The sequence below is a fragment of the Tursiops truncatus genome, chromosome 2 (genome assembly GCF_011762595.2).
Source record: "Tursiops truncatus isolate mTurTru1 chromosome 2, mTurTru1.mat.Y, whole genome shotgun sequence".
Taxonomy (NCBI): domain Eukaryota; kingdom Metazoa; phylum Chordata; class Mammalia; order Artiodactyla; family Delphinidae; genus Tursiops; species Tursiops truncatus.
Window position 1 is genome coordinate 45972765 of NC_047035.1, and position 15249 is coordinate 45988013.

The 15249-nt window shown below is 44.0% G+C and overlaps 1 protein-coding gene across 3 annotated transcripts in view; it reads left to right on the forward strand.

The window, feature by feature from the left end:
- The first annotated feature begins 9347 nt into the window (after positions 1–9347).
- The window catches only part of GCH1 (GTP cyclohydrolase 1), a 51437-nt gene continuing 45535 nt past the window's right edge, over positions 9348–15249 (forward strand). For 2 of the 3 annotated variants that reach the window (XM_073800442.1, XM_073800443.1), the window contains exon 1: positions 9348–9841. In XM_073800442.1, coding sequence (XP_073656543.1) covers positions 9502–9841 — 340 coding nt within the window. In that variant the 5' untranslated portion in view covers positions 9348–9501. The remainder of the gene's footprint in view (positions 9842–15249) is intronic. The other variant, XM_004324472.4, reaches the window with a different exon arrangement.

Here is a 15249-nt window from a genome sequence, read left to right on the forward strand (position 1 = left end):
ATGAAAGGGAAGAACCTACAACCAAGATTACTCTACCTGGCAAGGATCTCATGCAGATTTGATGGAGAAATCAAAAGCTTTACAGACAAGCCAAAGCTAAGAGAATTCAGCACCACCAAAGCAGCTCTACAACAAATGCTAAAGGAACTTCTCAAAGTGGGAAACACAAGAGAAGAAAAGGACCTACAAAAATAAACCCAAAACAATTAAGAAATGGTCATAGGAACATACATATCGATAATTACCTTAAATGTGAATGGATTAAATTCTCCAACCAAAAGCCACAGGCTTGCTGAATGGATACAAAAACAAGACCTATCTATATGCTGTCTACAAGAGACCCACTTCAGACCTAGGGACACATACAGACTGAAAGTAAGGGGATGGAAAAAGATACTCCATGCAAATGGAAATCAAAAGAAAGCTGGAGTAGCAATACTCGTTTCAGATAAAATAGACTTTGAAATAAAGAATGTTACAAGAGACAAGGAAGGACACTACATAATGATCAAGGGATCAATCAAAGAAGAAGATATAGCAATTATAAATATATTTGCACCCAACATAGGAGCACCTCAATACATAAGGCAACAGCTAAGAGCTATAAAAGAGGAAATCAACAGTAACACAGTAATAGTGGGGGACTTTAACACCTCAAAAACACCAATGGACAGATCATCCAAAATGAAAATAAATAAGGAAACACAAGCTTTAAATGACACGATAGACCAGATAGATTTAATTGATATTTATAGGACATTCCATCCAGAAACAGCAGATTACACTTTCTTCTCAAGTGCACATGGAACATTCTCCAGAATAGATCACATCTTGGGTCACAAATCAAGCCACAGTAAATTTAAGAAAATTGAAATCATATCAAACATCTTTTCTGACCACAACACTATGAGATTAGAAATGAATTACAGGGAAAAAAACATAAAAAACACAAACACATGGAGGCTAAACAATATATTACTAAATAACCAAGAGATCACTGAAGAAATCAAAGAGGAAATCCAAAAATACCTAGAGACAAGTGACAATGAAAACACGATGATCCAAAACCTATGGGATGCAGCAAAAGCAGTTCTAAGAGGGAAGCTTAGAGCTATACAAGCCTACCTCAAGAAACAAGAAAAATCTCAAATAAACAATCTGACCTTACACCTAAAGGACCTAGAGAAAGAAGAAAAAACAAAGCCGAAAGTTAGCAGAAGGAAAGAATTCGTAAAGATCAGAGCAGAAATAAATGAAACAGAAACAAAGAAAACAATAGCAAAGATCAATAAAACTAAAAGCTGGTTCTTTGAGAAGATAAACAAAATTGATAAACCATTAGCCCGACTCATCAAGAAAAAGAGGAAGGGCTTCCCTTGTGGCGCAGTGGTTGAGAGTCCGCCTGCCCGATGCAGGGGACACGGGTTCGTGCCCCGGTCTGGGAAGATCCCACATGCCGTGGAGCGGCTGGGCCCGTGAGCCATGGCCACTCAGCCTGCACGTCCGGAGGCTGTGCTCCGCAACGGGAGAGGCCACAACAGTGAGAGGCCCACGTACCACAAAAAAAAAAAAAAAAGAGGGAGAGGACTCAAATCAATAAAATTAGAAATGAAAAAGGAGAAGTTACAATAGACACCACAGAAATACAAAGCATCCTAAGAGACTACTACAAGCAACTCTATGCCAATAAAATGGACAACCTGGAAGAAATGGACAAATTCTTAGAAAGGTATAGGTTTCCAAGACTGAACCAGGAAGAAATAGAAAATATGAACAGACCAATCACAAGTAATGAAATTGAAACTGTGATTAAAAATCTTCCAACAAACAAAAGTCCAGGACCAGATGGCTTCACAGGTGAATTCTATCAAATATTTAGAGAAGAGCTAACACCCATCCTTCTCAAACTCTTCCTAAAAATTGCAGAGGAAGGAACACTCCCAAACTCATTCTATTAGGCCATCATCACCCTGATACCAAAACCAGACAAAGATACTACAAAAAAAGAAAATTACAGACCAATATCCCTGATGAATATAGATGCAAAAATCCTCAACAAAATACTAGCAAACAGAATTCAACAACACATTAAAAGGATCACACACCATGATCAAGTGGGATTTATCCCAGGGATGCAAGGATTCTTCAATATATGTAAATCAATCAATGTGATAAATCATATTAACAAATTGAAGAATAAAAACCATATGATCATCTCAATAGATGCAGAAAAAGCTTTTGACAAAATTCAACACCGATTTATGATAAAACCTCTCCAGAAAATGGGCATAGAGGGAAACTACCTCAACATAATAAAGGCCATATATGAGAAACCCACAGCAAACATCATTCTCAATGGTGAAAAACTGAAAGCATTTCCTCTAAGATCAGGAGCAAGATAAGGATGTCCACTCTCACCTCTATCATTCAACATAGTTTTGGAAGTCCTAGCCACAGCAATCAGAGAAGAAAAAGAAATAAAAGGAATACAAATTGGAAAAGAAGAAGTAAAAGTGTCACTTTTGCAGATGACATGATACTATACATAAAGAATCCTAAAGATGCCACCAGAAAACTACTAGAGGTAATCAATGAATTTGGTGAAGTTGCAGGATACAAAATTAATGCACAGAAATCTCTTGCATTTCTATACACTAACGATGAAAAATCTGAGAGAGAAATTAAGGAAACACTCCCATTTACCATTGCAACAAAAAGAATAAAATACCTAGGAATAAACTTACCTAGGGAGACAAAAGACCTGTATGCAGAAAATTATAAGACACTGATGAAAGAAATTAAAGATGATAGCTACAGATGGAGAGGTATACCATGTTCTTGGGTTGGAAGAATCAATATTGTGAAAATGACTATACTACCCAAAGCAATCTACAGATTCAATGCAATCCCTATCAAATTACCAATGGCATTTTTTACAGAACTAGAACAAAAAATCTTAAAATTTGTATGGAGACACAAAAGACCCCTAATAGCCAAAGCAATCTTGAGAGCGAAAAACAGAGCTGGAGGAATCTGGTTCCCTGACTTCAGACTATATGACAAAGGTACAGTAATCAAGAGAATATGGTACTGGCACAAAAACAGGAACATAGATTAATGGAACAACATAGAAAGCCCAGAGATAAATCCAGGCACCTATGGTCAACTAATCTATGACAAAGGAGGCAAGGATATACAATGGAGAAAAGACAGCCTCTTCAATTAGTGGTGCTGGGAAAACTGGACAGCTACATGTAAAAGAATGAAATTAGAACACTCCCTAACACCATACACAAAAATAAACTCAAAATGGATTCGAGACCTAAATGTAAGACCGGACACTATAAAACTCTTAGAGGAAAACATAGGAAGAGCACTCTTTGACATAAATCACAGCAAGATCTTTTTTGATCCACCTCCTAGAGTAATGGAAATAAAAACAAAAATAAACAAATGGGACCTAATGAAACTTAAAAGCTTTTGCACAGCAAAGGATAACATAAACAAGATGAAAAGACAACCCTCAGAATGGGAGAAAATATTTGCAAATGAATCAACGGACAAAGAATTAATCTCCAAAATATATAAACAGCTTATGCAGCTCAATATTAAGACAACAAATAACCCAATCCAAAAATGGGCAGAAGACCTAAATAGACATTTCTCCAAAGAAGGCATACAGATTGCCAAGAAGCACATGAAAAGCTGCTCAACATCACTAATTATTAGAGAAATGCAAATCAAAACTACAATGATGTATCACCTCAGACAGGTTAGAATGGGCATCATCAGAAAATCTACAAACAACAAATGCTGGAGAGGGTGGTAGAAAAGGGAACCCTCTTGCACTGTTGGTGGGAATGTAAGTTGATACAGCCACTATGGAGAACAGTATGCAGGTTCCTTAAAAAACTAAAAATAGAATTACCATATGATCCAGCAATCCCACTACTGGGCATATACCCAGAGAAAACCATAATTCAAAAAGACACATGCACCCCAATGTTCATTGCAGCACTATTTACAATAGCCAGGTCATGGAAGCAACCTAAATGCCCATCAGCAGACGAATGCGTAAAGAAGATGTGGTACATATGTACAATGGAATCTTACTCAGCCATAAAAAGGAACTAAATTGGGTCATTTGTAAAGATGTGGATGGATCTAGAGCCTGTCATACAGAGTGAAGTAAGTCAGAATGAGAAAAACAAATATTGTATATTAACGCATATATGTGGAACCTAGAAAAATGGTACAGATGAACCGGTTTGCAGGGCAGAAGTTGAGACACAGATGTAGAGAACAAATGTGTGGACACCACGGGGGAAAGCTTCAGGGGGGTGGGGATGGTGGTGATGAATTGGGTGATTGTGATTGACATGTATACACTGATGTGTATAAAATGGATGACTAATAAGAAGCTGCTGTATAAAAAAATAAAATAAAATTCAAAAAAAGGAAAAATCAGTTGAACATAAATATAAATGTTTATTTCTGGTAGAGAAATATGCTTACATTATATCTTTGACTACATTCTCTCATTTGTTGGGTTCTCTACCTCAGAAACACTGATTTTTCTTATGCTAGATCATCCTTGTCTTCTCTAACAACTTTCATCTTTGTCTTTTATTCTGCATTCATTCCCATGCCTTTCTTCAATGTCAATAATTACATTTTCAACAGTGTCTATTTTGTACATGGTTCTAATTAATCCCATAATAATGATGGTCCTCTGTTTTCTTAGATCTGTAACTCCTTTTTCAATTCTATCATTTTATTATCTTGCTTTTTGTGTAATTTTTTTTTTTTTTTGGCAGTACGTGGGCCTCTCACTGCTGTGGCCTCTCCCGTTGCAGAGCACAGCCTCCGGACGTGCAGGCTCAGCGGCCATGGCTCACGGGCCCAGCCACTCCATGGCATGTGGGATCTTCCCGGGCCGGGGCACGAACCCGTGTCCCCTGCATCGGCAGGCGGACTCTCAACCACTGTGCCACTAGGGAAGCCCTTGGTTTTTGTATTGAACTCAATGTTTTTATTATGTTTTTCTGTAGCAGAAAACATTTATGAGCCTCCATCTTCCACCCTGCACCAGCTGTCAGTGCGACCATGGCCACGTTCCATCATCGTTCTGCCCTTGCAGCACCCCAGCCTGCAATGTTGGGCCCCAGTGGGGACCCGGGCATGCCGGTAGAGGCAAGCGTGGAAGGTGGGGACAATGACTTCAGGGAAGCAGAATACGCTGCCATTAACTCCATGTTGGACCAGATCAACTCCTGTCTGGACCACCTGGAGGAGAAGAATGACAACCTCCACGCCCGCCTCCAGGAGCTGCTTGAATCCAACTGGGGAGGCCCCCAGTGATGCCAGCCCCTAAGCTCGGGAGCCCCCAGCCATGCCCCAGCCCTGCCTCCCTGGGCCAGGCTCTGGCCTGAGCACTCATTCTCTGGCTTAGACACCTTCTCCAGGGCTGGCCTATGGGTCTCCTGGGGGTCTGCCTGCCTAGGCCACCCTCTGGTACTTCCCTTGGCGTGCCTGGGTCAGCCCCCACCTCTAGCACCCCCTCTTGGGGCCAGGTGTGGGCCAGTGACCCACCCACCTTGCCCACCTGCCCAACTCCTGCATGCTCCCTAGTCTGCCCAGGCCTTGAGTGTCCACATTAAAGGGGTGTCCAACACCAAGCAAACAAACAAAACATTTGTGAAGAATTTTCTTCTATTCTGTGAGTTTGTTTTCAGTTGCATTTTTTGATGTTGTGCTTTTTATATGCTACATTATTATCTTTCTTTGTTTAGTTTTGTTCCATCTGGCCATTGTACAGTATGTTTGCACGGTTGCCATGCTGCTTCTCTGCCTCCTGTCCCTGCCTCATATTATTGAGGGTGACTTCTTTGTGTTTCCTATTACAGTGGAAGCCTGTTTGTTTCCTTCACTCTGCTACAGTCTGGGGCTGGAGGAGGTTGTGTTGTATCTCGTTTTCCCTGAGGGATCGTGACGATTAGGACAGAATTCAGCTGTGGTGGCTGGACTCTCCATTAACGTCCCCTTTTTAGCATCTGCCCTTTCTTCCGAGATGGTATTGAAGATCCTCTACCAGGGACAGGTGACTACCTGGCGTATGTCTGTTCTTCCCTTGTGAGGTACCTTTGGGCTATGGATAGTTTTCTCAACACAGTGAGGTGCCCTCGAGCCTTCCCTTCCATCTCAGAAAGTCAGCTCGGTGTTCACATTCTCCCATTTTCTCTCTTGTTCCATTCCTCCTCATTCAGAAGAGAAGAAACGTAAGGGCTTCCATTCACTTTGCTTCTCCCTACATTTGGGGGGTTTAGTGAGACATCTCAGGATTGCATTGACTCCACAGGCTAGCTTCTGGAAGTTAGGAGTGGAACAAGGACACTTTCCCTGTGTCCACCTTGTTATTATCTATGTCCAATCTTTAAATTATTTTTATTTATTTATTTTTATAAATTTATTTATTCATTTATTTAATTTTTGGCTGCATTGGGTCTTTGCTGCTGCACGCCGTTTTTTTGTAGTTGCTGAGAGTGGGGGCTACCCTTTGTTGCAGTGCGCGGGCTTCTCATTGCGGTGGCTTCTCCTGTTGCGGAGCACAGGCCCTAGGCACGCAGGCTTCAGTAGCTGTGGCTTGCGGGCTCTGGAGCGCAGGCTCAGTAGTTGTGGCACATGGGCTTAGTTGCTCCGCGGCATGTGGGATCTTCCCAGACCAGGGCTCAAACCCATGTCCCCTGCATTGGCAGGCAGATTCTTAACCACTTCGCCACCAGGGAAGCCCTATGTCCAATCTTGATCCAGAATCTCCTCCAAAGTTTGGATTTCAAATAAAGAACCTTCATCAAGCACACTTGGAGAAATTTGCTTTTTTCCAATTACCATTGCCAAATGCTTAATGTTAGTTTACCTGTTACCCTTGGCAAGTGACTACATATGTCTGTAGCCCTGCAGTATTTTCAGTCTTTGGTGCTGTGTATCTCACTCATCTGCTTCTCTGTTTTGCTACTGCCCAAGAAATGGGAGAACTTAAAAAAAAATTCCTTGGCTTTTTGATAGAAAGCAACTCGCAGGTTGGGTCCAAGGTGAAAATGAGTCCCCTTACTGGGTTAAAAACATGAATGCTGTTGTAATTCCTGGTTGTGAATGCTCATAGTTTCACTGCTGAACCATTTTATGCTAATTAATTCTGTGGTATATATCCCTCCTCTTTTAATTTATTCCCTCTTCTTCTCCCATTTCTACTTATAACCATCCCTGCCAACTACCTACATTTCACTGTTAAACTGTTTGCCTAGTGTTCATGATTTTAAAGCTTCCTTGTATTGCCTTTGGGCATTTGGCTGAAATACACTGCCTCCAATTTACAAGTAAATATAGAACAAATCCAGAGACCTTGTACTGGTAACTGGCAATAAAAATGCTAATGACTTAGTGGCAGTGTTTATAAGAAAATGTTAATTTTTAGGGTAAAATTTCATTAGAAATTGCTTTGGGAAATATATTAGTTAATGTTTACAAGTGTGTTTTTTTTTTTTTTTTTTGCGGTACGTGGGCCTCTAACCGCTGCGGCCTCTCCCATTGCGGAGCACAGGCTCCGGACGCGCAGGCCCAGCGGCCATGGCCCAAGGTCCCAGCCTCTCCGCGGCACGTGGGATCCTCCCAGACCGGGGCACGAACCCGCATCCCCTGCATCGGCAGGCGGACCCTCAATCACTGCGCCACCAGGGAAGCCCTACAAGTGTTTTTAAAGGAAGGCAAATGATTGCCTCTAAAAAAAAAAAATCTCATGGAAAGCATCTCCATTGAATCCCTCTGTTTTAAAAATACTTCACTTGGTATCTTTATTTTCATTTGTTAAATACAAGGCCATCCTTTAATGTTGTCTCCAGCTTGAAATAGTTTGAGACCCAGTGGATAATTCTGACCAGGAAGTATCATTGGACAGTGGGCAGAGCAGTTAGAGGGAAAAAATATTATAGGACCTTGACGATGGGGACGGGTTGGAACACTGACAATAAATAGTAGGAGAGTGACAAAGAGGCTTTCCAAGGGATGTTCATATTTCTTGATCTATGTAATTTGATATTTACTGTATATAGAAATCCAATAACTATTTTGAAAAACCCCACTTACACCAATAATTCTTCTACTTTAGATTAAAAGTACCTAGGAGGCTAGGTATTTCCCATATTTCTTTCCTTAATGTTTAGAACAGGAATATGCCTGGAGCAGACATCCAATAAATACAAATTACTAATAATAATGACTGAGCTACTTTATTAGCATAGAATAATTCCAGGGGCTTCCCTCCTGGTTTGTCTGATCCTAAGCCTTTAAATACGTGTTTATATGTCAGAAAATCAGCATTAGAAACTCTCTGGGGCAAATCATAAAATATTAATTTGATACATGTTTTAAAACTCACCTTTGGTGTTATGAAATAATCCCTCTAGCGAGAAAAAAAAAGTCCATTTAAAAAATCTTAAACAGTCAAAGCAGATGTCACTGGTTAAGAGTCCAATTGATCAATAACGTTTCACAATCTCTATCAGCATCAGGAGAAAGGCACTTAGCATGTCACTCTTAAAACGATCAGCACCAAATTTCCACAGTTGCGTTTCCACAAAACGCAAATGGGTTTTTAATGAGACCCCTAATTTTTCTTCGCTCGCAAACCAATTTCTGCAGGGTCAAAGTTCTGGCCACCACAGATACCGTCCTCCTAGATATAGGGACTCACTTAAGGACCACTTGGTGTAACATTCTGACATCCTGACAGCGGCTGGAGGCAGGTGCGTTGGACATGTTTTTAACTAACGAACGCAATCGTTTCAATTCATATTATTCTCTTGCCCTAAAAGTATGAGTTGGTTTCCATACCTACATTTTAACCCAGTCTCTTCCCCGGCGAGGCCACCTGTTTGCTCATCTTTCACAGGGCGAGGCGACCAGAACACTTCTGATGCAGCGTACTCTTTGCCCTAAGAGGAGAGGGCTGACGGGGCACCCAGACTTTGCCTCCCCTCGCCGAGGTTCCAGCTCCGAACACCTGCCCCCTTTAGGATTCAGTTCATCCGGCAATAGCCAGAGGGGTCCAACCCAATCCTCCCGCCTGGCGCGGAAGGGACTCGGACAAGGTCCGCGCCACGGACCCGGACAAGGTCCGCGCCACGGACCCGGACAAGGTCCGCGCCACAGGGGCCTGCTTCCAGAGCACCCGGCGGAGGGCAGGGCGAAGGGGCGGAGTGAGCGCCATGACGCCAGGAGCCTCGGCCAATGGAAACGACCCGCGGCGCCGGCCGAGCCGCCAGCCCATAAAAAGGAGGCGCTCCGGCATTTCTCAGTCTCTTCTGTTCCGGGCTCGGAGCCTACCCCTGGCACGAGGCCTACGTTATTCAGGTGATTGCGGTCACAGTCCACTGCCCGCCGGCGAAGTTCAGTTGCAGCCCCTGACGCGTCCGAAGGTCCCTCCGGGGCGGCAGTGGCAGGTCTATGGAGAAGGGCCCGGGGCGGGTGCAGGCGAAGCCGCGGGACGCCCGGTGCAGCAATGGGTTCCCCGAGGGGGAGCTGCCGCGGCCCAGGCCCAGTACGCCCACCGAGAAGCAGCCGCGGCCGGAGAGCAAGAGCGTCCAGCCGGCGGACGGCTGGAAGGGCGAGCGGCCCCGCAGCGAGGAGGATAACGAGCTGAACCTCCCCAACCTGGCGGCCGCCTACTCGTCCATCCTGCGCTCGCTGGGCGAGGACCCCCAGCGGCAGGGGCTGCTCAAGACGCCCTGGAGGGCGGCCACGGCCATGCAGTTCTTCACCAAGGGCTACCAGGAGACCATCTCAGGTCAGTGCGCCCGCCGGCCGGCGTGCCGGTCACTGGGGAGGTGGCTGCAGGAAGCGCGCGCCGGCTCCAGTTAGTTCCCGGAGTTGCTCACTCTTGGCGGAGGAAGCCGAGTGCTGTCACTTTTCCGAACCCCGCCCTCGGCCCTGGCCCAGCCGTCCGGCCAAGGAGAGGGCCCTGCGTGGGACGCATTTCGGCCGCGGTGGGAGTCAGCGGCCTCTCCACCCGGGGACTAGTTGAAGCGGCCCTCGCGGGGTCCTCCCCGCTTGCTGCACGCGGCCCTCTCCTCCAGCCTCGGGTTGGCGGGACCGCAGTCACAGAGCCTCCCCACGTCCCTTACCCCCGCCCCCGGGTGGGAGCCTGGAGCCCTTGTCGCCTGAACGCCCAGGGCCGGATGCCCGAGGAACGTGCACCTGGGCTCGTGGAAGTGACGGCTTCCTAGGTCATCTCTGCTCTGGAGGTCTCATTTTTGGTAGGTCTGGGGTGAAGCCTTGGCTTTGTGTGTCTGAAGCCGGGGGTGATTCTTTGCTGTAAACTCGGGGACCCTCACTCTTGCTGACTTGCCAGGGTACCCGGGTGTTCCGAAGGTCGTAATTCTCTTTTGTTCACATCCAGTTCACTCCAGCTCAGGACTTGGCCAGAATTTGGCATAGTTCTGGGCATGGGCTTTCCTGGAGTTTGAAGTGTTGAGGTTTTCGGGGGGTTAGTTTGCTGCTTAAAGCGTTCGCCGCCTTTTCTCCCCCACTCCCCAAACCCCAAAGCAGGAAAGCGACTTCCTGGAAGTCTGGGAGGTTCGCTCGGCTGTGGGACCCGGAGTCTCTCTATCACGCACTTCCCACCCACGCATCCCAAAGGAGCCGGGTTGGCCCAGTGCTTTCGGCGCCTGAGGAGGGTCAGGCTTTTGCCCAGGAGGCCGGGAAGTAGGGGCCGCGGGGTGGCAGTGGAAAATGATTGAGAACTTCGCTGCCTAATTGCTGGGTGAGCGATGTTGGTCACTAATTAAAAAAAAAAAAAGTTAAAAAAGATCTGACTTGCACAGCTCGGACCAAGGGCCTTGTTTTCCAGTCCACATCTTCTGTACCTCTTGGTGACATTTATTCCTTTGGCCTAAGAAGCCTTCTGCCTTCACCATTTCTCAAAGAATAACAGTGCTGCTTTGCGAGGTAACCTCCCTGCTCAGATTATTTCCCCAATCAAGTTTCTGGAGACTTCCTGAATAGATTCTGGGAAAAACTGTTATTTTTGCCCAGTCTCCCCCACCCCAAAGGAAGGGTGAGAAATCAGTGTGAGAGGGGTGAGGCACATAAAGGAAATGACACTACATTTTAAAGCCAAGAAATGGATATCTAGTTCTTTGTCCAAGTTTACTTTTTAAACCTTTGTTGGTAAAAGTTTGGAGCCTCAAATACAGAATTTCAAAATGCGAAGACTGAAGAATACACATTCTTCATTTGGTGAATATTCTACCATTTGGTGATATTCCACGAATGTAATGAAGAAACATCTTCTTAGGGCCTTGCTCAGTCTGCCTCTTGTGGACACTGAAAGTGTCCGCCGCACTTGGTCAGGCTTTGGGAATCGCCCTAATAGAATTCACAGGAGAGAGGGATTTCTGACCTCGAGAGTAGGGGAGGCCCTCCTGACTTTTGAGACCGAAAGTGTCTCAAAAGGTTTACTTAAGAAATGATTAGCAGAAGTTTGTCTCATGAGCCATAGGACTAATGACTGCAAAGAACACTTCATTCTACCTTAGAAGACGGTTCTAGTCAAGTGTTAATTTATTATTTAAAAAGTCCATGGACCTAGGAACAGAAATCAGGTGAGGGGGACTCTAATCATCTCCCTACCCAAGAGGACCTGGGGGCGAGGGTGGAATGGGGAGGGACTGCTCAATGGGTTCCAGCTTTCCTCTTGGGATGATGAAAACGTTCTAGGACTAGAGAGTGGTGATGGCTGCACACATTGTGAACGTGCTAAATGCCACTGAATTGCACGTTTTAAAATGGTTAAGATGATGAGTGTTATATGTATTTTACGACAGTGAAAATGTCACAGACCATTTAAGAATTATTAATAGCCATTAATTGAATACTTTTTATGCTCTAAGTGCTTTTTGTGGATGGTCTTTGGTTAAGCCTCATTTTTGAGGTAAACGCTGTTCTTTTACCCCATGATAAGGAACCTGAGGCAGAGAGGTTGACAGCTTCAGGTGGTAGAGCTGGTGTTGGAATCTAGGCAGCCTGAATGCAGAACTCTTGCCTGCTTCCTTATGTTGCTACTTGGTGAGATACGTCAGTGTATCTTCTCTACTAAGCATTTCACACTGAGTTTGGACCTAATACTTGGCTCACCAGCATTAAAATAAGGTGGAGTAGAATGGAGAAAATCAGTCTATCATATGTAGTAAGGGTAAATGTTTTGAGAAGCTTACAAGTAGGTTTTATAGGTATGATTTTTTCTGGTATGTACTGGCTCCGGTTGTAGAATGTAGTATTTCTTGTATTTGTTGTGGTCAAAAGTTTGAAAGCCTCTGTCTAGAGGATCACACTTAAGGACTTAATATTGATTTCTTAGAGGTACATAAATAGAAGACAGAGAGGAGAGGGTGACAAGGATGATGCTGAACTTAAAGGAATGAACCTGAAATGGTGGTGGTCCAGGCCTTGGACCAACCTGGGTGGGAGAAGGAAGGATACTTTAAATCTATAGAAAATACAGAAGTAAGTAATAGAGAAAACACTCCTACCCAATCCCTAATTTTTATTTCTTTAGAGAGTATAAGTCAATGACCACTATAGATTATTTTGGATAGAAGCAAACTTCTTTGAAACTGTCACTTTTCTATGCTTGTAGATAAGATACTTAACATCTTTTATATCTCTGTATATTAATTACTTGTTACTAGTGTTGACTTAAGTTTTTTAAAACATAAAATAAATAAAATAAGTTGGTACTTTACATTCCCCAAATTATTTTTTTTAAGCTCCTCTTGAGTGAATTGATGCTAATTTCTGATGTTTGGGGAATTTGTCAGTTCTCCCTGCACTGTAGCGTATTTTCATGACCCTTGCGTGGTACAACTTTCTTTACTTTCCAGTATGTACCTCATTATGGGTGCATCTGTGGTCACCTGTAATGGGGCTCTGTCAAGGTTGTGCAAGTCTCCTGGTTACTGTTCACCACTGGGCTGTAGCTTGTAGTGGAGGGAGGGCTGGAAGAAGACACGATCACCTCTCCCAGGAATGGCTGTCCTTTGAATAGCATCACAGGGTAATCCTTGGACCAGCTCATCTTTATCTGTTGCTATCCCATTTCAATTTAACCATATCCTAGTTCTCTTACATATTCAGAGAACCTTTGATGAGATCTTCTTTTCTATATATTTCCTGTATTTCCACTATTTTTTAAATTCAGAATCCTAATTAAATTGGAGGGTCTGCTGTTGCCTGAGGTCTTTGATCTTCATGTTCTTGTGTCTGACCCTTCTCTTTCCCTGTCCTCTCCTGGGTATAAATAGGAACAACCTCTTAGATAGTATTATCCATCAAAGGTTAAGTGAATGTAACTTGTCTCATCAGTCGTCCTTTTTATAAGTTTATGGGAGTACACAAGAGTCTTGAGTCTTCTGTCACATTTCTAGTTGAAGTAGGTTTTAGCTTGTCTTATCCAGGATGCCAAGGCAGTTTTCATAAATCAGGTTGACAGTGTCCCAAATTTGGGAAGCCTGTATATAATGCAGGAAGAGGAGATGGTATCACAGGTGATGGACTTCTTATAAATTTATTTATTTTATTTTTTAAATTTATTTTTCGCTGTGTTGGGTCTTCGTTGCCGTGTGCGAGCTTTAGTTGTGGCGAGCAGGGGCTACTCTTCATTGCAGTGCGCAGGCTTCATTGCGGTGGCTTCTCTTGTTGCGGAGCACGGGCTCTAGGCACGTGGGCTTCGGTAGTTGTGTCACACGGGCTCAGTAGTTGTGGTGCACGGGCTTAGTTGCTCTGCGGCATGTGGGATCTTCCTAAACCAGGGATCGAACCCATGTCCCCTGCATTGGCAGGCGGATTCTTAACCACTGCGCCACATGGGAAGTCCCAGTGATGGACTTCATGACTTTCCCCACCCTGCCTCAACCATGTTCACTACAAGATGAGAACTATTCTCTAAAGCTAAAGCGAGGCAATTAGATAGTTTATTTACACAAAAATGAGTCTTAGCCACTTCATACTGAAACGTGCCAGCACTCACAGAAGGATTTTCTTTTTGAATCATGAACGTCTGTGATTTACCAAATCAGACTGCCATGATGAACTAAGAATTGTAACAACTTCTAAGATGTGATAATACTTATTTATCATAGCCTCCCATATTGTGGGCAAAAGGTAAGTTTATGTCCCATGTTTTAAAGTAGGTTGTAGAAAAGTTAATCTCATTATTGAGAGGTGCTATTTTAGAGGTGTATAGTTCATTTAAATCTTGATTCACTAATAAGCTTCATTTTCATTTTGTTAATGAATACTCTTACATAGGACTTAGTTCTGTGTATTGCCAGAAAACGTACTATGAATAAAGAAGAAAAAATAACAAGACCATTGAAGTTTATGACTGGAACTTGGGAGTAGTCAAAGTTGATTAAAGCTGTTAAGAGTCATTGAGAATGGAGGAGAAAATCTAGTCTTACTAGTTTCTTTTAAAAATGTATTATCAGGGGCTTCCCTGGTGGCGCAGTGGTTGAGAGTCCGCCTGCCGATGCAGGGGACACGGGTTCGTGCCCCGGTCTGGGAGGATCCCACATGCCACGGAGCGGCTGGGCCCGTAAGCCATGGCCGCTGAGCCTGCGCGTCCGGAGCTTGTGCTCCGCAACGGGAGAGGGCACAACAGTGAGAGGCCCGCGTACCGCAACAACAAAAAAAAGAAAGTACCACAGACTGGACTGTTTAAATAACAGAAATCTATTGTCTCACAGTTCTGGAGACTAGAAGTCTGAAATCAAGGTATTGGTGGAACCATACTCCCTCTGAAAATCACAGGGAATGGGGAGGGGAGTGCGGTCCTTCCTTGCCTCTTCCCAGCTTCTGGTGGTAGCTGTCAATCCTTGGTGTGCCTTAGCTTGCAACTGCATTACTCCCATCTCTGCTTCTGTCCATGTCCAAATTTCCCTCTATTAAGGACATCAGTCACATAGGAGTGAATCCACTTTACACCTGTATGCCTTATCTTAATTTAGCTAATTACGTTATTCTATTTCCAAGGTCACTTTCCAAGGTACTGAGCTTTAGGACTTCAACTTAACCTTCAACACAGTTTAACCTATACCAGTGTTAAATGCTATTATTCGTAAGACTGACTGGGAACTTTATAATTTCATTTAATTTATTCACTGAGTGCCAACCACTGCGCTGAATGCTGGGAAACAG